Source organism: Alligator mississippiensis, chromosome 2 (assembly GCF_030867095.1).
Source record: "Alligator mississippiensis isolate rAllMis1 chromosome 2, rAllMis1, whole genome shotgun sequence".
Classification (NCBI taxonomy): Eukaryota; Metazoa; Chordata; order Crocodylia; family Alligatoridae; genus Alligator; species Alligator mississippiensis.
Window position 1 is genome coordinate 192417962 of NC_081825.1, and position 24328 is coordinate 192442289.

Sequence of the window (24328 nt, forward strand, 5' to 3'; positions counted from 1 at the left end):
CCTGCACAATCCTCTGTGGGTTTTTTTTCCCTAAGGACTACATGGGCTTTAAAGGTACCTATACACAAGGAGGCTGCTCCGATGCACTGGAATTCCAACGCATCAGAGCAGACCCAGCATGGACCCAGAAGTGGACTAGAAGTACTTCCGATCTATTTCCAGGTCCACCCTTGAGCATGTGGGGGACTTGTGCCTCCTGGGTCTGGGCAGGGCACCCGCTGTCCCCCTGCAACCAATTGCTAAGCTGGAGGGGTGCGGGGGCCCCTGCACTTTTGTGGGACGCTCCATCCACTCCACCATCTCAGCACTCTTGAGCCGCACCTGGTACCTTGAGGTACCTAGAAAAAACATATAAAGCTGTGTCTATGGCTGAATCGCTGATTCTCTGAATAGGAATTGAATCTTCAGATTCGGCTAAATCGAATCAGGACAGTGATCTGAATCAGCAAATTGAATCACTGTTCCCTGAATCAGGCCAAATCCGAATCAAATACTGCCTGCTTCTCACACCCCTAGCAACTACTGCACTCCAGCAGCCTCCTGCATCTTGTGTATCAGCATTCCCACACTTAAAAATAATGGGAATAACATTTAAGCTCCAACAACCTTTGATTTAAGCGCTCCCACTGCCATTTTTAAGCATGTGGATGCTGATACGCAAGGCGCAGCAGCACTTTAATTAGAGCGACTCTCAGAGCCGCTCCAATTAAAGTGCCAGCTCCCCCCCTTCTCAGAGCATGTGTAAAAGTCCCCCATGAGACTTGAGGATCCCAGGTCCCTTTCCACAGAGGCCTCACATCCTGACATTACAGTACCATGGCAGTGAGTTGCAAAGCTTAAATCCTGGCCCCAGAATTTTCCAGAGTTGAAAGTGCTTCCAAAAAAAAAAAGCTCCAAAATTCTCTCTTAGGATAGGCAGGAGGCTGAGGATAATACGATCCCACACCTCAGCCCACTCTTATCTAGCCCTGAATCTTCAAGGAGGACATGGTGTTCCAGAACAGATGCCACAACCCTAACATGGGTCAGCTCATGTGGTTTGGAATATTTCAGGAACAAGTTAGACTAATATTAAAGGTAACTATATGCAGAGTATTATAAAAACTGCAGGAGGCCAGAACACGGGCCCCACCTATTTGTGTAGTCATTCTACTGTGTATGGGATTTTCAAAGCACTTAGCTCTGGAATTGTAGAACAGCAGGGTTGGAAAAGAACCTCTGGAGGTCATCTAGTCAGATCGCCTGCTCAAGGTAGGATTGTCCTTGACTAATCGTCCAAATCAAGTTTCAGTCTGACCTGCTCTTAAAAAATCCAAGGATGGAGATTCCACAGCCTCCCTCGGTAGTCTGTTTCAGTGCTTAACCACCCTCATAGTTAGAAAGTTTTTCCTTATCTCCAACCCAAATTTCCCCTTTTATAACTTGGGGTCATTTCCCCTAACCCTGTCCCCTTCAGCTACAGAGAGCCTGGCTCTGCTCCTGTTAAGAAACCACACCAAAACTCCATTGCTTTTACTGAAGTGAGAGTTAAGCCAATACTAGTTCTTTTGAAAATTCCACGACTTGCCTTCCCATCTTTTATGATGTTGTTTGTCCAGTAGGTGGAGTGAACACATCAGTTTAGAGCCATGAACAATGAGAATCAGTTCAATTCCATGTACGTGAACATTTATTTCTCTTAGGAAACCTATACTTCTATGAACGAGATTGTTTAGATAACAAAGTGGAGCACTAGAAGAACATACAAATGAAAAATACAATGTTAAAAAGTACAACAAAGAGAAGATCAAGGTGGTTACGTTCAGAATAATGGAAACTGTCCATGTTGTTTCTGTGGTATCATAGGATTCCAAGGTACTTCACTGGCCTTGAATTCCTAAATATATATATTCCCCAAAAAGATTCTCAGATATAAAGATGTAATAATATTTATCACATATGATGGCTTCATAGATTTCATAGACATTAGGGCTGGAAGGGACCTTGAAGAGGAGCAGGAAGTCGGTTAGGGTCAAAGGATCCCAGCAAGATAAGCATTCAAGTGTTTCTTGAATGAGTCTAGAGTAGGTGCATGCACCACTTCTGGAGAGAGTGTATTCCAGGTCTTGGGGGCTCGGACAGTAACGAATTTTTTTCTTATGGCCAGCCTAAAATGGTCTTGGAGGAGTTTATGACTGTTGGTCCTTGTTTTTCCTTGGGGTGCTCTGGTGACGAGATGTTCTCCCAGGTCCTGATGTACACCCCTTATGTACTTATAAGCAGCCACCAGGTCCTCCCTGAGCCTGCGCTTTTCCAGGTTGAAGAGTCCCATGGCTCTCAGCCTCTCTTCATAAGGCCTATTCTCTTGCCCTCTGATCATGCGCATGACTCTCCTCTGGACTCTCTCAAGCGTCTCAACATCCTTCTTGAATTGTGGAGCCCAAAACTGGATGCAGTACTCCAGCTGTGGGCTCACCAAGGCCGAGTACAGTGGGAGGATAGCATCCTGAGATTTACTTGAGAAGCATCTATGAATGCAAGCCAAAGCTTTGTTTGCTTTACCAGCTGCGACATCGCATTGGTGGCTAATGTTCATCTTGTGGTCAATCGTGATCCCCAAGTTTCTTTCAGCAGTGATGGTAGCAAGCGTAGCACCGCTGAACCTATAAATATGCTGCAGGGTTTTTTTCCCCAAGGTGGAGTACCTTACATTTATCGGTATTAAACGTCATCAGGTTTGTATCTGCCCACTTGCTAAGTTTATCCAAGTCAGCCTGGATCACTAGCCTGTCCTCTGGTGTGGACTCTATGCCACAAAGTTTAGTGTTGTCAGCGAACTTAGCCAGCACACTTCTGACACCAATGCCCACATTGTTGATAAAGATGTTAAAGAGAACAGCTCCAAGGACAGAGCCTTGAGGGGCACCACTGGTCATGGAGCACCATAATGGTTTGCTACCATCGACCACTACTCTCTGGGTCTGACCTCGGAGCCAATTTCCCAGCCAACGGACTGTGGTGTAGCTGAGGCCACATTTGGCCTTTTTTTCCATGTGGAGGTCATGGGACACCAGACCAAAGGCTTTTTTAAAGTCCAAATATATGACGTCAATCTCTTCTCCCTTGTCCAGGTAATATATCACCTGGTCGTAGAAGGAGATGAGATTTGTCAGGCAAGACCTACCCATGACAAACCCGTGCTGGCTATCCCTCAGGATGTTGCCCTCAGCCAGCTTATTCAGAAGGGTCTCCTTGATAATTTTCTCCAGGATCTTACCAGGGATTGAGGTCAAGCTGATTGGCCTGTAATTCCAGGATCTACTTTCTGCCCTTTCTTGAAGATAGGTACCACATTAGCCTTCTTCCAGTCTTCAGGTACTTCACCTGAATGTCACGAGTTTTAGAATATTTTTGCTGATGGTTGGGCTATGACACCTGCTAGCTCCTTGAGTACTCTAGGGTATAATCTGTCAGGACCAGCTCACTTGAAGGTGCCCAGCCTCTCAAGGTGATTCTTTACTAGATCAACACCGATACTGGGTATAAATATGCCCAGCTTTGTTACACCTTACACCGTGAGCCACACATGTTGATAGGTGTTAGTGTTTGCTCAGGTTTGGAGCAGCAGGGGCCTGGAGGGCTGAAAAGTAAGGACTCCACATGCTGGGCTTCCTCCTGTCATCTGGGACTCCCCTCCATCCCTGGGGTGCGTCCTGCCTCCCCCAACTCCCAGGACATTACTTACTTGTGGCTGCCTGCTCAGTCTGTCCCAGGGGAGCAGACAGGGAAAAGTTATACTGCCTGGCCGGCTGCTGTTCTTCTGTCCCAGAGAGTGGCTGTGCAGGTAGGTTAACCCTTCCCTGCCTGCTCCCCCTGGGACAGACAGCATGGGCCACCACAAGTAAGCAGGAGAAAGGCAGGGAGGCAGTGAGTGGGGATCTGGATGCTGGGGAAGGCAGGGGGTGGGAGGCAGTGGCCCTGATCTCGGCCAGTGGGGGAGGGGGACAGGTGGAGTGTTTACAATAAGATGTAGCCTAGAGTGCCTGTACCTTAATGTAACATGAGCTGGGTAGCACAGATCGGAGAGAATCCTGCCCTGGAGTAGGTAACTTTGGGCTGCAAAACAAGTGCTTAAAACCTGCTTCAGGAGTTAATATGCAGACAATCCAGGGGTTAAGAGCTCCAGGAGCTGCCCAAAATTACCATGTAACAGGGCCCTGAGAGGGAATGGATTCTATGGTCTAAATCTTTTCCCACTTAACACGAGTAGCTCCACTGATGAAAACTTGTGTGAGGAAATGTCCCCTAGTGTGAACAAGGGTTGCATCGTTTTAATCTGTGTAGCCAAATTGTACCAGATTTACAATGTGAGTATACACAGTAGTCTTATCATACTCTGATAATACTCTTAGGGAAATCGGAAAGAAGCTAATTCTCCGTAGGTGCATCTACATGTTCATTAATGTGCCATACTTACTGCACATTAAGTTTAGTACTTGTACAACTAAGCATTAATTAATGCACAGTAACTGGTGCTACTGCACAGTAGCACCAACCACGGCTTTTTAGTGATGGTAACTGAGCAGTAGCCTAATACTACTGTGCAGTATTGTATTACAATAGTTTTTGCCTTGCACTCTACTGTGCGGTGTTATTAGGCTACTGGCCAGTTAGCATCTCGTGTAGACGCACCCAGTATGAACATACGAAGAAGGATAATGAAATCTGTCCTGTGGACCTGTTTACTAGAATAGTACGTGCAAAAAAAGCTACATTTAAAAGAACGTTATTGTTTTGCAAAGTGAAGTTCTCAAAAGTAAGGAAGTACCAGAACTAAGGTTATTTGTGCAATTTTAATTCATCTCCCTTGTGCATCATCATTTCGGGATCTTCCTGCAATCTCTAGCTGTCGTCTTACCCCTCTGGATTCCAGATAAGCTTATTCCTTCTCCTCCACACTATTGAGGGATCAACTATAGTAGAACTTGGAGTTGTTCTCAGTTTCCATGCCTGGAATTGCATCAACCCTAGAGACTTAAGAGGTGCAACTGCAGGAAAAGTCATACTTGGTCCTTGCAAGCTTGCAACAGAGCAGGTCTAGTACAGCTAGAATCTTTAAAGTTATAATAACCTATGACTTGCAGAGGTGTATAGCTTTAAAAAGATACTAAAATGGATATTAAAACACACATCCCTAACCCTTGATGAGTTTCAAATACTGTTCCAAATCACATGGGCACTAGGGCTTCTCAGAAAAATGACTGTTTTATTCATGGTTCCAAAACCCAGTTCAGTATGAGGTAGACATAAGCATGGAAAATATCAGCCATGGAATAGAAATTTGGCAAAGTTACAGATAACTCCATAGGGCAGGGGTACTCACCTTCCAGCCCATGAGTTGTATCTAGCCCATGGGTTGGGAAGCTTGGTGGCAGGAGAACAGTGGCAATTAATATTACCATCCCTTCTGCTGCCAACTTCCCAAGCCTCACCAGGCCAGATCTGGGCTGGGTCATACTCCCTCTCCCTGTGCAGCTGGCTCAGGTCTTGGCCATGCCCCTCAACTCCCTGTATGGCTGGATCAGGGCCGGGTGACCCCTCGCTGCCCAACCCTACCCAACACAGCCGGATCAGACCCCTACCACACCTGCCCTGTGTGTCAGATCTGGCCCGTGGACACATCATGAACCACCCACCTGGCCCACAGAGCCAGAAGTTTGGGCACCACTGCCATAGGGCTATAACATGGTTACAGTGCTTCCTTTCCAATGATCATAACTGGAAGGAGGAATGTGTTGTGATTGTGGCATGGTTTTATGTGTGTGTTTGACTGGCAGCTTTTGAGTGTGTAGTTATCGTAAGTATTATAGATGGCCTGAGAAATCAAGAGTGTTTACACTAGCAGTGAACTAGGCTTATTATGCAAATAAACACTGTCTAACAATCTTAATTGATAAGAGAGTATTATATTTAAAACTGGGCTAGAGTCCTTTGAAAGAATGTATTGTCCTTCTATCTGTAATCTAGCAAACTCATCTGATTGAGTTTGGTTTCCCACCCATTAAAATAGCAAAGAAGGTATTTGTAATCAGCTTCATGAAAATATGGTGAAAATGAATTTAACCCTGGGTTGATTTTAAAAAACAAAACAAAACAAAAACCAAACAAATGAAACTCCAAAAAACCCTAATGAACTGAGTTCAAACACTGACACCTCCATCTCATATGGTCCGTATAATAAAATAAGTCTGATCCTTACAGATATATCTGCACCTCCTCCGTTAGCTAATATTTTAGAATGGTTAGCGTTGTTGCCTGAATGTTATATACCATTCAAGTCAATAAATAAATCTCATTCTAGACTTTGTCAAGGTCCTGGAAGTATTTAAGATGTTCTGTAAACCATCCAAAACACTTTCTTTTCCCTTTATACAACCCATGCACAAAAGGATTGCCAGGTAACAGTGGTGCTTAGCTTTTTTTAATCAATTGCTTTTAAAACACTGTGTATAATAATTTTTCCTTATACCTCTTTTGTCTAAGGTTGGAGATGAGATAGTTCGGATAAATGGCTACTCCATCTCTTCATGCACTCATGAGGAAGTAATAAATCTTATCCGCACAAAGAAAATTGTGTCCATAAAAGTAAGACGTAAGTAACACAAAATGCATGTACTGTCAGTGTAAAAACCATAGCAAAGTGCCATGTAGCTAATTGATGGTCTGTGGAAAGTGTTATCTGACTTACATTTTTTATTTTTGCAGATGTCGGCATGATACCTGTCAAAAGGTAAACACAGGCAGTCTATTTTCTAAATTCATATCCGTACAAATTAAATTGTATGTTTCCAGGTACCCTCTACAATCTCTAAATAATTCTCTAGCAACCTCCATTAATACACTTGGAAAGTTTATAAACATCTACTTTACAGATGACTAAACTGATATCTACTTGTTTGTGTTTGATACTTTTCATTTCCAGTCTGAAGTGAGCCAGTGTGTTTCTGAATTATCTGTGGAGTTTATCTGGGACTCTTATAAATTATATCAATAAATTCATTTAATGAAGAGCTCCACTTCCTTTGCAGGGATATCAGCTTTTACTATTTTTTCAGAGGTAGCAGTTATTGAAATTTTTCAAATTTTGATTATTGGTCTATGCTCATTTTTATCAAAATGTTGAATCTCAATAGAAATAAAATTAAAATGTTTTATGAGAATTTTCCTGTTGTATACTTGGGTGGGTAAAACAGGTATAAGGGCATGAACTGATAAAGATTTTTGCCTTTCAAAATTTTTTTTCAAAAAACAAGCAAAACTTTTCCCAGAAATGGTTTATGTTCCTTTTTTTACGGACCAGCTTTACTGTTATAATTAACTACATGCTTGCCTGGTATCATTTAGGATATCTTACTACCTAACTTTAAAACAATATAAATTTTTATGAGTATTATTTATTTGTAAGTTTAAAATAGGAGGTTATTTGGAGGTCAGTTTTAATATCAGATTCTCAATGCATGTTAAAGATGGTTTCCCTATTAAATATAAATATTTTATTTTTACTTCCAGCTCTGCAGATGAACCTCTTAAGTGGCAATATGTGGATCAGTTTGTGTCAGATGCTGGGGTGAGGCACCTTATGTAATGAACCTTCTAGGAAAACGCTTAGAGAAATTGAAATCACATCTTCCCCTGTGCTTATAGGAATGATTGCTTCTATTTGTACAGTACAATATGTATTTACAAGTGAATTACCCACCATGAATGCTGGGGGAGGGGGTCAGGCTGGGATGGAGTACCACCACCTAGCACCCCATGGCACTGCCACCTCCCAGGAGCAGGCAGGGGAAGCTTTCCCCACCATCTCCTCCGTCCCCCTTTGCCAGCACCCCACACCGCCGCTGCCTCTGAGTGATGGCCTCGACCTCCCTGTCCCCAGCCCTGCTCCTTGGAGGTGACAGCGGCGGTGGGTGGTGGCAGCGTGGCACTTGCCTCCCTCCTCTCCTCCCTCCCCCTCCCCCCTGCTCTGTCCCTACCATCATGGCAGCACTCCATCCCCGCTGTCATCCTTGACAGGCAATTTGCTAGATGATGGAAGGGACAGAGGGGCAGACGAGGCCAGTGCTCTGCCACCACCACCCTGTGCCACCACTGCCTCCAGGGAGTAGGCCCATTCCATCCTTTCTATCCCCGTGGTCATGGTGGAGCTCCGCCGTGTGTCTGTCTGTGTGGAGCACTCTGATTGGTTGTTTCAGTAAGCATTGCTATTGGTTGTGTAGACAACCAATCAGTATGCTCCAAGAGCATTAAGGCAGACACACAGAGGGATAGACTAAGCCCTTTATAGATGAAGAATGTATGTAATCCAGAAGAAATAGTTATCTCTAGACTATTTAGAAACAAAAATGTGTTATAGAAAGGAAATGACTTTTACTCATGAAAATAAAAATTGGTTCTTTTGCTTAGATTTGATAATTCAGCAAGCTGTTTTATATTGCTAAAGGTAACTTTTTTAACAGGTTACTTGGTGTAGCCAGGCTGTTCAGTTAAAGTTTAAAATTCTAAGAGTGAATGTGAATGACTTTTAACCTCTCTAGCATCATAGAGGGGTTTCAAAGCAGCAGTAAATTACATTTATACTTACTGAGCACTTCTACACAAGACATTTACTGCAGAGTAGACTAATTGGTCCCTCAGTTAACATCCTGCATCTACATACGCAGCCCTATTAAGCTGGGATTACAGAAGAAAGAATCAGTTAAAAAAAAAAAAAAAGGTAACAAGCATTTTCCAAATACTTTTAAGTAATTTTTTTGTCAGGAGATCAATATCTGATTTGTTTTTCTTCTGTCCTTGCTTTTAACTTTTCTCCACTTCTTTCATGAGATGTGGCTCAATCCTTTTGATGATCCTTCCAATAATAAAGGGCTAAATTCAGTTCTGGCTCAACTGTTCTGAAGTTAGCTGTACTTGTTCCACTTTTATATTGGAACCAGATGACATCACCTTTAAACATATAGGCTACGGACAGAAATTACACATAAACCAGTATAAGTGATTGGAAACTGGTTCAAATCTGTAACCAGAGGAGTTCAGTGGACATTAACTGCTTCAAAAATGGCCCAAACCAGTTTTAGATAAACCTGGATGGATGTAGTATCAGACTTAACTGATTTAGGTTAAATTGGTTTATTGAACTTCTGTCCCAGAGCCCCTCCAGATTCAAGTTAACGCACAGTCCCCCAACATCCCAGGATGCTTTGCACCTCCACTGCAAACCACTCCTCACAGGGCGGGCTCGCCTTGGCCCAAGCTGCCTGCTCCAGGAGAGCAGGGAGGCATGCTCTAGCACCCTCTAGCTTCTAGCCTGGGCCAATGTAGGCATGTGGCTGTATTTCCAGAATCAAAAGTGAATGTCTATTCACTTGCTTATTGGTTCAATCTAAACAGCTTAGACTAACCTACAAAGATTGAATAGATTCAGCCTCGGGCTTTTGACTGTCTGTACTTGGCTATAGAGTGTAATTCTGAGTTGTTTCAGTCAGCAGTGACTTAACTACAGTAAAGATTTCACTCATGGCCTTTTTTCTTTTGATGCAGGAAGGAAAAGGCAGCATGGCAGGGCTTACTTCATCTGGAGGAAGAGACAGTAAAGAGAAGAAAGTCTTCATTAGTTTGATTGGTATGAAGGGTATGGGATGCAGGTAGGTAGACTTAATATGCTTTGCAAGAAGCATGAGTAAATTTGGAGTGAGGAAATCCAAGGCAGTTATTACTAATATTTACATTTGTGTGTTATCAGGAAATGTATTTTACTAATATGAGATAATATTTGTTACTAAAGTATTCCCCTATCTTTGTCATTGTGCTATTTAAACACAAGTGAGATGTCAGTGTAGGTGCCTACATGCTAAATTCTTGCAGTCAAGCTCTTAGCATCAAAATAATTAAAAAAATGTATTACAAGTGTGGCTGGGTCCTGCTAGAGCCAGGACTACTGATTTGCTGATAATCCTTAATAGCTATCCTGTTTGGAGGCAGACCTCCAGACAGCACACCCTGTCCCTTTAGGGGTGTCTCTAAAGAGAAATCAACTCCTTGAGACCAGATATAAAACAATACAATGGTCAGCTGGTAAAATAAGTATCATGATAATACAGACATTCCTCATTTTCTCCACAAAGTGAATTTAAACTGAAGTAATTTTTTTTTTAGTGAATCTTTATGTATAGACTAGCCATTGGATAGGCAAGTAGCAACCTGTGATTGGATTAGTACAGGCACAGTTTGAAGCAACTCTCTCCAGGGATCCTGGTTTTCTCTGATTTAAAAAAATCCCCAATTTTCAGTTAAAAAAAGTAACCCCAAATGCACATTTTCCCATGATTTAAATGAAACACCACTAATATATAGATACATATATATCAGTGTTTTGTATATACGGGTTAGTAAAAGCCTGAGCATTGAATGAAAAGCATATAACGTGAGCATATAATCAGTATGCTTTTTACATTTTCAGTTTAGTATAATCCAAGAGCCAGTTCCCTTGATGTTGTAGATCATTGTAGCTTCATTGACTTCTGTGAAGGTACACATCTCCTAAGGATCTAGTCCAAAATGTTTTTATTAATGATGATAATTTTTTATTCAAGTAGTTATCATTGTGAAGGCTCCTTATCCTGCAAAACAGACACCTTGAAAAGGAGAGGGGCTATTCAGTTCCACAGCACTTAAAGCATTCTGTACTTAATGAGCATTGTTTACATTAAAGCTGGATATGTGAATCCCTCCATAAGCATGTGGCGAGGGTTTTTTCATTATGTCTTTTATTGGATCAGCTGTGAATTAGCTGTAATGTAACTGTCTAACACCTCTCCCAACTATAGAGTGGGTCCAATAAAAATCCTTGCCTCTTGTGTATTTCCTGGGCCACCATGACTGCAACATCACTCCAACCATAAGCATATAGCTTTTTTTTTCAGTCCAAAAGCTATGCACTTAGAGTACATTCTATATTCTAGTGATGATGACATTAAATCCAGTGGGGCAAATCCTTGGCTGGTATTATTGATACAGCCTCCCTGACTTTATTGTAGAACTTCTCCCATCATGTTTTCCTCAATCATTAAGTAACACAGGAAACAAGTAGGCAGATTTGCCTAAATTAGAGGAGAAGAGCACTCCAACAAGCATGGCATTTTCCTTGTATTGTGTTATCCTATAACGTTGTTTGTTTTTTCTGTTAATTTCAGCATTTCCAGCGGTCCAACGCAAAAACCAGGCATCTTTATTAGCAACGTTAAGCCAGGTTCTCTTTCTGCAGAAGTGGGGTTAGAGGTGAGTATATTCTGCTCCAGATAAGATCTTGTTTTGCAATTATTTCTTATGATCTTTTTCAGAAGCCAAAAATGCCACGCAAAACGGTAAAGAATGAAGTGAGTGTCATTCATTATTTTTAATTGTTTCTTTTAGGTTGGTGATCAGATTGTTGAAGTAAATGGAGTGGATTTTTCAAAAGTGGATCACAAAGAGGTAGGGAAAATAATTTTGTTTTAATTTAATTCAAATGTATTTTGTGTATAGAAAGTCTCTAACATTAAAGTGTACACTGTACCTTACACTGCCCACCCCCAAAGCATGCATGCCCTGTAGATGCCATTTAGCAAGGGATGGACGTATGAATGAATGCTGCATAAAAGATGTAGACACTGAACTCCCATTGACTCTAAGCAGATCTCTTTGAAAATCCAAGCCCCACTCACTCTTCAAGAAAGAGAGAGGAGATGAAACTATTTAGTGTAGCAAAAAGAAGATGGATATGTGACTTGATTGTGATACTTAATTAGATTAATAGGGAGAAAGTACTGGGTACAAAAGGACTAATTCAGGAGAGAAAGTCTGAATGAAAACGAATAGTTATAAGGTAAAGCTAGACAAATACAAATTAGCAATAAGGCAGAAATATAGTGATTAACCATTGGAACAAAGGGAGAATCCATCAGTTCCCCTCTATCTTGATGTCTTCATATCTGTCAAACAGAACTTTTGGAGCTCAGTATAGGGATAACTGGATGAAGTAGCCTGGTCTGTGATGTACAAGAAGTCAGATTAAGTGATCTAATGGCTCTTTCAGGACTTGAAACTATGAATATAGAAACCCTTCTACTTATTCTGTGTCTGTCATCTTTATATATCAAACTGATTTTTTTTTTCACTTTCTTTTGCAGGCTGTGAGAGTGTTAAGAAGCAGTCGTACGCTGACTATCTCTGTAGTAGCAGGAGCTGTAAGTAATAAGTGTATCAAAACAGAAGTTTTATACAAAAGTATTAAATAGGTCCTGTGGGTAAGAATTAGTAAAGCAGTCTTTGTTTCAGGATAGTTCATATTCCATTTGTTGAGTCTTTAACCTAAAATCTACTGAAGGCAGTGAGTCTTTCTGTGAAGTCATTGGTCTTTAGGGTACAGACAGAAGTGACAATTTTCACCTGATCTGGACACAGTAAGCAGCCTATAGATGTGACCAAACACAAGTGCACGGCTGCAGACAGCTTAAAAAATGGACAGTCAGGTGAAAATCTGATCCCTCATTGCATGAGGTATCAGATAAAGATGTTTCAAAATGAACATCTTCTGTAACTTGTGTTTGCACTGCCTTCCAGCCTGTCACTGTTTTCAGAATGGGACGGGGGAAAGAGAGCAGAGGGAGTTCAGTCTGGGGATTTTTTCAGTCCCCCTGGATGGTAGGGCGGTTGTATTGGAGCCCTACGCATCCCCAGGGTGGGGGGCGGGGTCCAATTCACCCATCCCACCCTTCAGCCCCAGCTGGGGAGCCCCAAGAATGAGCTCCCTCTGTTGCCTTTCCCTCTCCCATTCTGAAAACAGCCAGAACTGGTACAGAGCCATTGCCACTGGTATAGGAACCTGGCTGCATGCTCCCAGCCTAAAGCTAGATTCCCCTCCCTCTGGAACCAACAGTGAACTTCTGTTTGGTCTGGGATAATGTAACTCAGGATGCTTGGCAGAAATTGTTCTGGGTTACAACTGGGAGCTGCACTTCTGTCTGCAAATCATATCTATAATCTTAATCCAGGTTTGCAGGCAGAGACAATAGCTAAAACTCTGAACTGAGGTAGTGGCAAGACACCAGGTCAAGTTCTACAGTCAGTTGTACCAGTCTCAGCCAACTGATATCAATCACTCTGATTCTTCTTTCATTGGTATAAATCACAAATATCTACACTGAAATCAGTCATATTGAACTGGTCCACTGGAGAGAAGATTCAGACTCCTATGTACTGAATTTTCTAGTTCACTTACAGCTGTTTTGTAGGCCTGTGCAAAGCGGCTAGTATTCGCTTGAGATTCAGATTCAGCCAATTCAGGGGTAGTGATTCAATTTGTTGATTCGAATCACTGTCCCAAATTGATTCGACTGAATCTGATTTGAAGATTCGGCCGTCGCCAAATTGGCTGAATCTCCAAATCAAACAGGCCCCACCCCCACCTGCTCTCCCAGCCCTGTCAATGGCTGCCCCGCCCGGCCCCAGCCTCCTGGCTCTTTATAAAAAAAAAAAAAAAGCCCAGCATTGACCATCTGTTGCCAGGCAGGGGGGCGATTCCCACTGCCCCATGCTGCATGGGGGGCTCTGTCACGAGCCCCTATCCCCCGTCCACTTTCCCAGCATCCCAGCTGTTTAAAAAAAAAACAACCAAAAGCCCCCACTTACCGGCTCACGCCAGGTGGGGGCACAATCCCCACTGCACTCCGCTGCCCCACTCCACCCCTTGTGGCTGTCCCACCTGGCCCCACCTCCTGGCTCTTTAAAAAAAACAAAAAAACAAAAAACTCCAACTCGCTGACTCCTGCCAGGCTGGGGGGGGCTATCCCTGCTGCCCCCTAATACCCCATGCTGTGTGGGGGGCTTTACCATGAGCCCCCATCCCCTACTCTCTCTGGGAGAGTGGGCAGGGGTTGGGGGTGCCCATGGGGGCTGGGAGAGCAGGCAGGGGATGGGGCCTGGTGGGGTCCCCCCATGGTCCCTTCCCCTCTCCCCCCTCCCCCACCACCTCCTACTTACCAGCAAGGTCCAGCTCCCTGGTGGTGGTGAGCAGGGACTGCCCGAATCTACGAAGATCTCTGAATCTTTTCTGAATCGATTCAGACCTTTTTATTGTTCTCTTGATCCAATTCGGATTTGAAGATTTAGCCGCCGAATTGGACCGAATCTCCTCCTAATTGAATCAGCACTTGAAACTTCACACAGCGCTACTGGTTTGTGCTGCTCCAGAGGAATGAGCTGTAGCAGAATAAGGCCTCTTCCTGTGTCTCAAAGACTCCAGTGTGATCTGGAAAACCTAAGGTCCTAAGGTCAAGTGGCTCCCTTGACCTGCTGGCCCTCAAGAAGCATACCCACCTTTGAAAAACAGAATACGGATCCTACACTTCGGGAAAGCAGAGTTTTCTCACTCGGAGAACTGATGGGCAGGATCCCCTGGAAGGCCAGTCTGAGGTAAAAAGGAGTCCAGGAGAGCTGGTTATACTTTAAAGCAGGGGTGGGCAAAATGCGGCCCGCAGGCCGGATGCAGCGCACCAGACCATTCTGTTTGGCCCACAAGGCCCCTAAAAAATGTAGAAAATTAATATTTATCTGCCCCTGGCTGCTTGTCACATGGCCCTCAATGGCTTGCCAAAACTTAGTAAGCAGCCCTGTGCCTGAAATAATTGCCTGCCCCTGCTTTAAAGAAACCTTACTGAGGGCACAGGAATTAACCATGCCCAGGAGGGGGAGGCCTGCCTCCTTCCCGTGTTCTTTGCCTGTGGAGCCTGTAGCTGTCTATTCCAGTGCTTTCCCCCTTAGGATCTGGGGCTTGTGCCCCACCTTGCCCATCCTTACTTACGCTCTGCCACAACTTCCCCACTCCATGAATATCCCATCTTTCTCTTGATGCACTCTGTGCATTATGGGTGAAAGAGAAGCTGCAGTAAGCGCATCACAGCTTTTTCAAACTTCCCACTTTCAAAGAGTTCTCCAAACTACAGATAGTTGCTGGCTATTTTTGCCTAGGATCTATCAATTCTGAGCGTGAATGGAGTGGAGAATACAGTTCTCCTAAACAACAAGTACTGTTTAGTTGAAACAATACAAATCCATTTTGACTAGGTTTTTACTGTTCAAAAGGTCTGAAAAATCAGTTCCGTTGTGTTTGCTCTGATAACTTTAGATGAAAATGTTCCATACCATTTAACAGAAAAGTAAGTTCAAACAAGAACTGGGAAAACAAAATAGCTAAGATGTGGTGATTGGTCTAAATTCTGCAACACTTCTGCCCCTCTTAATTCCTTGTTCACTCACACTGAATGTAGATGCTGGCATTTGCCCATCCACTCGCTCACAGCACCTCTGATGCTGCCTTCTGCTGTTGCCATTAGCTTTAGTAGGAACTGAGGTTGCACAGCTCACAGGAGGTGCACAGCACACCTCCACATTGAGTTTCAAGTCATTTAAAATGACTGTAGCAGGGATGTAGTGATCATGACCGTTTGGTTCCAGTGGTATAGATGTGACTAGGAAGAAACAATGGGAGGAAGCTCTACAAATATACAACTGCCCCAGCAGCTTCAGAATGATTTGTTAGGGGAGCTAAGTGCACTATAATTTTTGTGATTTCTGTTTTAATGGATGGATTGCAGGGAAAAGAGCTTTTCATGACCGAAGAAGAGCGGCAGAGAGAGGAGCGCCTTCATGAACTGGAGCGTCAGGAATTAATGCATCAAAAGCGGCTTGCATTAGAGACAAATAAAATCTTCAAAGAACAGCAAGAGAAAGAGAAGCTGTAAGTACTTTAGAGGAAGGGGTTATAATTCACTGAGCTTTGACTTAAAAATGGCAATTATGACCAGGGAAAAAAATGTGAGAAGACTCTAAATTCATGTTAACTTTTTCTTGCTTCTAGAAGATTTTCTCCTTCCAATTTCCTTCTCCCTCAGCCCTGTGGACATTTTGGAACTTCAAAACTAAAGTCATTCAAGGGTATGGCTACACTACAGTCTGCAGAGTGGTGTACAGATACTTAGGGTTCCTAAGCAAGCCCAACTACTGCAGGCGGTTCAGGCACAGAAATAAAAAGCTCTGCTTGGGCTAATTTACCCAGCTTCTCAGCAGACTGCACTGTAGATGTGCCTGAAACATATCACCTCCATATCCGAGGAAGGTACCAATGACATCTATATAAAACCATTCGATAACAAATAAGAACCACCCTTGTCTTGCACTTATCACACCTGAATCTCAATCCTTCACCTATTGTGGGGGGAGAGAGCCAGCAGCAGTTGAGAGTACATATGAAGTTTCTAGCTGTGATCCCTTCTTGGCAGTGAGGATATATAGCAAGAGGAGCTGGGAAAAGACTGGAATCTGGTATGCAGGAGAGAGGTAGGGGAGGGGGTAGGTTAGTAGAGTCAGAAATGGTGACAAATAAAACCACAGCAGGTGGGAGTATGTTGTGAACCGATAATACAATAAGAAATAGCTAGACCATATTTTAAGTTAGCACTACCATGTGGCCACAAACCATGTTAAGTACTTGTTATGCTTGTTTCCTGAGCATGAGTTATATAAGGATGAATTGAGCAATAGGTATCCATGCCTAGATTATATTGTAGAGAAAATGGTTGTTTTTAAGCACTTTCATTTACATTTACCAAGGTCTCTCAAGAGTACAAAACCACAAGGCTACAATTTTCTTGCTATCTGAATTCGGTACACTGACCACAAAATGAATTTCTTCAATTGAATTGTTTCTTAGCAAACCAATAAAGCACTTCCCTTGGTCAAATTACCTTTTTATATTATGCAAGACATTTAGCAAGACAGCTAAACGTGAAAGCTTGGCCATATCAATCCCCTGGCATTTCTTTGAATGCTAAGGACAGCCAAATCCAGGCATTGGTGGCTCAGTAGCTATTGGTGATCCACAGGAACCTTGCAGTTTCAATTGAAGCTAAGATTCTAGGATTTCTTTGTTCAACAACAGATGCATGAAGGTAGGTGGTATCCATCACGGCAGCAGTGATTTGTCACTTTGTGTGGGCAGCTTACAGTTATAAACACGAACATAGGTATTGGGGAGAAAAAAATGATTCTTCAGCTTCTTTGGCCTTCCTCCTCTGATCCTACCTCTGTTCCCTAATATTCCAATCCCCCACTGCCTGAACTGTCAAAAGGAGAATCATATTATCCACTTACTGTTCACTCTTTTGAAGCTTCCTTCATGGTGTATTTGTGTTCTCATTTTCTTTGGACTCTGTTGCCCCTGAATGCCTTCTTTCCCCCTTTACCTTCTTTTCCTCATGCAGTGTGAGCATAGGCAAGTTCTAAAGCCTGTATCTTTCCTTACCGACTTTTCCCATCCGTGCTCCTTTTCCAATGGTCTTTCTCATGCAGCTCCTTCCACTTCCTTCAGTTTGTCCAAAGCTATTCTAGTTCTTCTAATTTAGATGCAATTTCTGCTTTACTCTCAGCAGTGGTGTTAGGCTTGCTGTAGGAAAAAATGGATAATAATTATTGTTACATGTAACTCACAGAAAACCTGAGGCACTGAGTAATTACGTTATTTTCCTTAACTTAAGAGCCTGATTTCTCTTTAATATTGGGAACCTTTTCCTCCAATGTGGCTGTATAAAGGAGGCTTTAAAGTGGGTGCATCTACATGTGCTATTAGCACACAGCAGTAAACTGCGGCACATATTGCACTGGAGTTTATTGCTCCTAGGCCCACTGTTTGAACATGCACCTAGGACTGCAGCATGTTGAGCCCAGTTGGAGTAGCCCCATCTGGCAGGGGACCCTGCTGAGTCAGCCTGCCAACCCAGGGCTGTTCTGACTTGGCTCAACATGTTGCGGAGGGGGTGGCTGGGGCACAAGAGTGCTTTGGTGTGGGAGCCGTCTGCTGGCTAGCCCCAGACTGAAGCATCCTTGTACCCCAGCCAGCCAGGTCAGCATCTACATGTGTGTTGCTGTGCATGAAAAAACTCTGCAGCAGCGTAGTACTTGTACTACCCTTTTAGTACTTGTATTTACAAGTTCTACCCTGCTGCAGAGTTAATTAGTTTACTGTGGCCCAATATAGATACGTAAACATGTAGATGCGAGACATTAACTGTGGAAATAATTAGTCAACTCTGCAGTAAATGTCATGTGTAGATGCACCCAGTGAGTATAAATGTAATTTACTGCTACTTTGAAGCTCCTCTGTGATGCCAGAGCAGTTAAAAGGGCTCATAGCATAAATAAGAATGAAGGCCACAAAGTTGGATATAGAGTCCCAGTAGTCTGACTTTCAGACAAAGTTAAAAAGTTTTATTCTTGCTTTGCATCTGTTTACTATGACTTTACTAAGCTTGTGGCTGCATTTAGTACAAGGTATGTTTTTATTGGCTTCTGAAAACCACAGGAAAAAATTATAGGTTTTTTCCCCAGTTAATATTAAAGTTGTTTGAGTTAAAAATCTCTGAATTCAAAGCCTTAAGAGCTACACACCTGACAGAAATGCCACAACTATGGCCAAGATAACTATTGGCTCCAAAACGTATCTTGGTTATCTATTTATGTTAAAAGTAAGCCAATTAATATGGGAGCAACAGGGTCTGAATTATTGAGAGACATGTTGGGTAGGGCTTGATGTGGTGATTTCTGTTGCAACAGAGTACTTGGTTAAAAGGTGTGGAGGCCCACATTCTCTTCTCATCACTACTGTCTTCCCATTAATTGACATATTGTGGTGATTTTTCTCCGTTTGCTAGAAAGAGGTGAACTCTCCAAAGCCAGATGAAAATTTTCAGTCAAGTAGGTTTTTTTTTTTACTGAAAACTGCACCTTTGGATTGAAAGTATTCTGAATTCAGACTGAGTTTGGTAAATAATTTCAACAAGAGAAAAATTCATAATAGTTTGACATTTCATTTTTTAAATGTTAAAAAAATAACAAGAGGCAAGGATTTCTTAGGGTGATATCTTTTATTGGCCCAACTGTATGGTTGGGATAGAGTTAGACAAGCTTTTGAGTATCAAGTCATTCTTCTTCAGGTCCGAGGAGACAAGTTAGTACAGCAAAAGTAAAAACATTTGGAAGAGGGGGAAAAGAAATTCCCAGGGGCAGCAAACAAACAATTAGCAGAAGAAATGAAGCTGAAAACTGGGAGATCCAGGTCTATCAAAAGGAAGGATGGTCATTATCACCTTTCTTGTGTGGGAAGAATTTAGGAATCAGGTGGATATAATGTGCCTTAAAGCCAATATCAGTGTTAAATCCTTGGATCGTAGTGTTCAGCCAGCTTATGAATTTTTGTTCCCCACTTACCGTTTTAAAGGTATTAGGTAGATTTCCCTTGTGCATGAGAAAAGTGAGGTCAGAGAGGGAGTGTCTGTTCTGTGAAAAAATGTACTCCTAATGGTGTATGTGTGTGTCTGCCCTTTATATTTTTGGTGTGAGAGTTCGTTCTGATGCATAGTTGCTGTTTAGTTTCATCTATATAGTTGCCACGAGGGCATGTGGTGCATTGAATCGGATACATCATATTTTGGAAAAGGCATGTGTAGGATCCATGGATTCTGATGGTTTCATTATGTGGGATGTCGATTATTGTAGCAGTGGAGATGTATTGACAAGTTAAACATTTCTTGATAGAGCAATGCTGTGCCCCACTTGATGTCTGTTGAGCAGTGGAGAGTTTGCTTCTGATGATGAGCTGGGTAAGGTTAGGGGGTCGTTTGAAAGCTAGGAGTGGAGGGGCTGGAAATATTTATCTAAAGGTGTGATTTTTGTCGCGTATAGGCTGTAGTTGTTTAATTGGTTCCAGTGTGAAGTGGTAGGTGACCACCAGAGGTGTGCAATCACTGGAGGGTTTGCTTTGGGTTAAAGTGGCGTATTTGGATAGCTCTTTCAGTTGTATAGTTTATTTCTCTACTGGAGTGTCCTTGTTTTATAAAGGAAGATTTTAGACTGCAGGTGGACATCACAAGTGTTCCCCTCAGAGCATTTGTTTTGGTACCTAAGGGTCTGACTGTAGATTACAGCTTTATGGTGAGCTTGGGATGACTCTTGGTCTTGTAGGCATAGGAGTGGTGGTCCCTGGGTTGTTTTATATATATGTAGTAGTTTGTAGGTGCCATCCCAGTTGCGGATTGTGGTATCTAGAAAGTCACTATTATTGTAGGAGCATTCCAGAGAGAATTTGATTGAGGGGTAATAGTTGTTAAACCTGTGGTGGAAGTCAGTAAGTGAATTTAGTTCAGATGATGAAAATATCATCTCTGTAACACAGGTATGGGGCAAGGTTCATGGTGCAGTTTCCTAGAAATTCTTCCTCCATGAAGAGGTTAGCATATTGAGGAGCCATCTTTGAGCCCATAGCTGTGCCCATAGTTTAGGATGGGTTGGGAGAAGTGTCAGTTTTTGAAAGTGAAGCTGTTGTGGGTGAAGATGAAATGGATGATATGTGCAACATATTGTTTCAAATCTGTGTGTGCCTCACCTCAGTCCCTGGAAAAATCATGGAGCAGGTCCTCAGGGAACCCATCTCTAAGCACTTAAAGGAGAAGAAGGTGTTTAGGAACAGTCAGCCTGGATTCACCAGGGGCAAGTCATGCCTGACCAACCTGATCGCCTTCTATGATAAGATGACTGGCTCTGTGGATGCAGGAAGAGCAACGGACATGATATACCTCACTTCAGCAACATATTTGCAAGCAAGCTAAGGAACTATGGATTGGAGAAATGGACTTCAAGGTGGATAGAAAACCAGCTGGATCATTGGGCTCAAAGGGTGGCATGAACAACACATTCCCCCTGGCAGCTGGCAGGGCACAGCTGTGCTGGCGGCGGCGGGAGCACAGCGGCGGTAAGCACGGAGCTCCTGCAGACGCTACCAGTGCTGGTGGAGGTGGGGGGTGGTGAGCACTGACCAGGGGTCGGCGACCACTCACAGGTGCTGTCAGCAGCAGCCATTAGGGATTGCAGACCACCCACACACGCCACCAGCAGTGTTGGCAGTGGAGTAGCCAGCAGCGACCGCACACAGGTGCCGCCAACACTATCAGCGGCACCTTTTTGTAGGGGGTGCACGCACCCCCTATGCATCACCCCTGAAGGGGAGTAATCAATGGCTCAATGTGTAGTTGTCAGCTGATCTCAAGTGGAGTGCCTCAGGAGTCAGTCCTGGGGCTGATTTTGTTCAGTATCTTCATCAATGACCTGGAAGTTGGGATGGAGTCCACCCTCAGCAGGTTTGCGGATGACACCCAGCTGAGTGGTGTACTAGATATGCTGGAGGGTAGGGCTAGAATTCAGAGACCCCAACAAATTGGAGGATTGGACCAAAAGAAATCTCATAAGGTTCAGTAAGGAGAAGGGCAAAGTCCTGCACTTAGAACAGAACACTGCACCACTACTGGCTGGGGACCAACTGAGTAAGCAGCAGCTCTACAAAAAAAGACCTGGGGGTTACAGCGCACCCTTGTTGTGAAAAAGGCTAATGGCATACTGGGCTGCATTAGTAGGAGTGTTGCCAGCAGATTGAGGAAAGTGATTACTTCCCTCTGTTCACAACTGGTGAGGACACATCTGGAGCACTTTGTCCAGTTTTGGGCCCCTCACTACAGGATGGATTTGGACAAATTGGAGAGAGTCCAGTGGAGGGTAGTGAAAATGGTTAGGTACACCATGTGGAATTATACAAGTATGCATTTGTGCAAATTTGCACATAAAAGGCATGACCATGGATAAGTGCATAATTGTGCTTAATTTAACTGTGTCAGGCTCTATGCCTCCACCTCCATGATTGTGGAGCACAGAGCTGTGCGGCTGGACAGCCTGTTAAGTGGGGAGAGGAGCTCCTGCCTGCAGGAGGGGGTGGACATAGGGTTTGTTGGTGGGTGTGGAGGTGTGTGTGGGGTTTGTGGGTGGATATGGGCTGTGTACCATTGGGCCAGGCCAGCTGACTCAGTGCCCCATATGGGGCTTCCAGCTCTCCAGTGGGAAGCCGCACGTGGAGGCAAGTAGGAGCCTGCCTGGCTACAGAGGTGAAGTTGGGGGAGGGGGGGGGATGCAGAATCAGAGTCAGAGCTGCAACAGCTGCCTGCTTCCTCCTCTGCTTTGTATGCGAATATAACTTAATGATTTTTTTTTCCCCAGGCTAATTGTGGGGGGGAAAAACACCTCCTCTTATATTTCAGGTAAATACTGTACTGTTTCTGTGTAGCTGTCTCCTCCGGCCTGAAGAAAAAAGGCCCGCATTTGAAAGCTTGTCTAAATCTTTCCCAACTACAACTAAAGAAATCCTTGCCTCACATACTTCCTGAGCCAGCATGTATAGAGCATCCCTAAAGCTATGAAAATATGCTAATTCTTTTTTTTTCCTAAGTAAAGTTTTGAGACCATATTCACAGAATCAAACTAAGAACATTTTTAAAATTGGGGGAAGTTTGTTTTGGCCAAAAAATTTGAGGCATTTTTATTTTGGGTCAGTGGCTGCCTCCCATGTAGTTTAGGCTCCAAATGAAAAATCGGGTTTTTTGTACAACCATGATTTGCAAATTTCACACAAGCAAGTAGGGGAAATGACTACGGATCATGTTTTTAAAGGTATTTGGACACTTAACTGTCATTGATTCAGAAATTGATTAAAATATGTGGCCTTTGCAGAAGTTCTAATTTTTCTGAAGTTTAACCTACAAGTTTATTACTAAAAGCCTAGACGACTTTCCTAAAGTTGTCTAAATCTGTGAAAATAGAAACTCATCACAAAATATGTCTCTGAACTTAGTGACTCTTTGAATAATAAAATATTTTCCTATATTGTACACAATACTTTGGCAGTAAGCAGAATGAGTCCTACTCTGCCAGTACTGGATGTTTTCACATCAGTGCATCATTAAGCCATATGCATTTAGCACCTCTCCTTTATTTTGTTTACAGGATTAGAAAGAGGAATGTGTCTGTATTATTTTTGTACATATTTTTTCAAGATCTGTCATTGTGCCTCTTCCATTGCCAATTTTGTAACAAAGCATATGGTTCCTTAGCTTCTATTTTCCTTAGTTAGCAAAATTACAGCATGAATTCATTTTGGACCTCTGGTTTAAAGTTGCAATTGTGGCAATTTGCCTTGAGTTTGATAGGCCATTCTGCTTCCTAGTTGCCAGTCCACTTAGAAAGAAGCCATTCTTCCATGCTTGTAATGGGGAAAAACACTGAGTATTACTTTCCAGTGTCGATTTATCTTTAGGCTGAACTGCACAGAATCAAAAATAGCATAAAGAGCTTGTTGAGCAATGAAGAATGAGTTCTGAAGGTAGTTGACAGGGCAAAGTGACTTCAGAATTTGAAGATCTGCCTCTGTCCATAGAGGCCCCAAGGCTTCTGAACTGAGGCAGTGAGGGCCAGGGATTGTAAAATAGGCTTCTTTTAAATTTTGGTATTTTACCATTCAGATTATCCCAGTGCAAGATTTTCTCATCTGTGTATTTAATTTGTTTTATGTTAGTATCTATGTACGAGGGTGGTGTATTTTTATCATAGTATGTCAATTGTTCTGTTTTGCAGAAGAAAACAGGAGATGACTCAGAAGACTGCAGAGGAAGAAGAAAGATATCATAAAGAAATTGGACAGTAAGTAATTGCCTAGGTACACTAAATACACTACATATAATGACCAGTTAAATATACTAGACTTCATGAAAAGAATTCTGGCAATATCTTTTAAGCAAACATTCCTGTTTTGTCAATATGCAAATCTTTACTAGTTTTTTTTCTTTTTAACAAAAAAAAATTTCAGTGAAGACTAGAAAGCTGATTTTCCTTTCCTTTCCTTTCCTTTCCCCACTGTTGTCAACTGCAAACTCCAAAATTAAGGATGAACAGGTGAAAAAAAATTCAGTAAAACTCCAAATTATTATTCAACCAGCTGACATGTATTATTTATTATAGCCTGTTTGTTCTCAGTGGTGGCAGATAACAGAAAAAGGAGCAATGGTATTAAGTTGCGGCAGGGGAAATTTAGGCTAGATATTAGGAAAAACTTTCTCACTAGGAGAGTGGTAAAACACTGGAAAAGGTTACCCAGAGAGGTTGTGGACAGCGTTCCCTCTAAGCTGTGCGGCGTGTGTGGTTGTGCAGGCATGCCTGGCAGTGCTGTATGAGCATGTCTGCGTGGCCACGCATGCCACACAGCTTAGAGGGAATGCTGGTTATGGACTCTCTAGCCAGGTCTTAAAAACCTACAAGGATGGAGAAAGCCCTGGCTGGGATAATCTAGCTAGGGATGGTCCTGCTTTGAGTGGAGGGTTGGACT

General features: G+C 42.9%; 1 protein-coding gene across 10 annotated transcripts in view; it reads left to right on the top strand.

Annotated features, from left to right (window-relative positions):
• The window catches only part of USH1C (USH1 protein network component harmonin), a 93582-nt gene that overhangs the window by 19336 nt on the left and 49918 nt on the right, over nt 1-24328 (top strand). For all 10 annotated transcript variants that reach the window (XM_059722616.1, XM_059722617.1, XM_059722615.1 and 7 more), the window contains exons 5-13: nt 6523-6631; nt 6745-6769; nt 7549-7606; nt 9580-9683; nt 11232-11316; nt 11452-11511; nt 12207-12263; nt 15672-15814; nt 23581-23646. In XM_059722616.1, coding sequence (XP_059578599.1) covers nt 6523-6631; nt 6745-6769; nt 7549-7606; nt 9580-9683; nt 11232-11316; nt 11452-11511; nt 12207-12263; nt 15672-15814; nt 23581-23646 — 707 coding nt within the window. The remainder of the gene's footprint in view (nt 1-6522; nt 6632-6744; nt 6770-7548; nt 7607-9579; nt 9684-11231; nt 11317-11451; nt 11512-12206; nt 12264-15671; nt 15815-23580; nt 23647-24328) is intronic.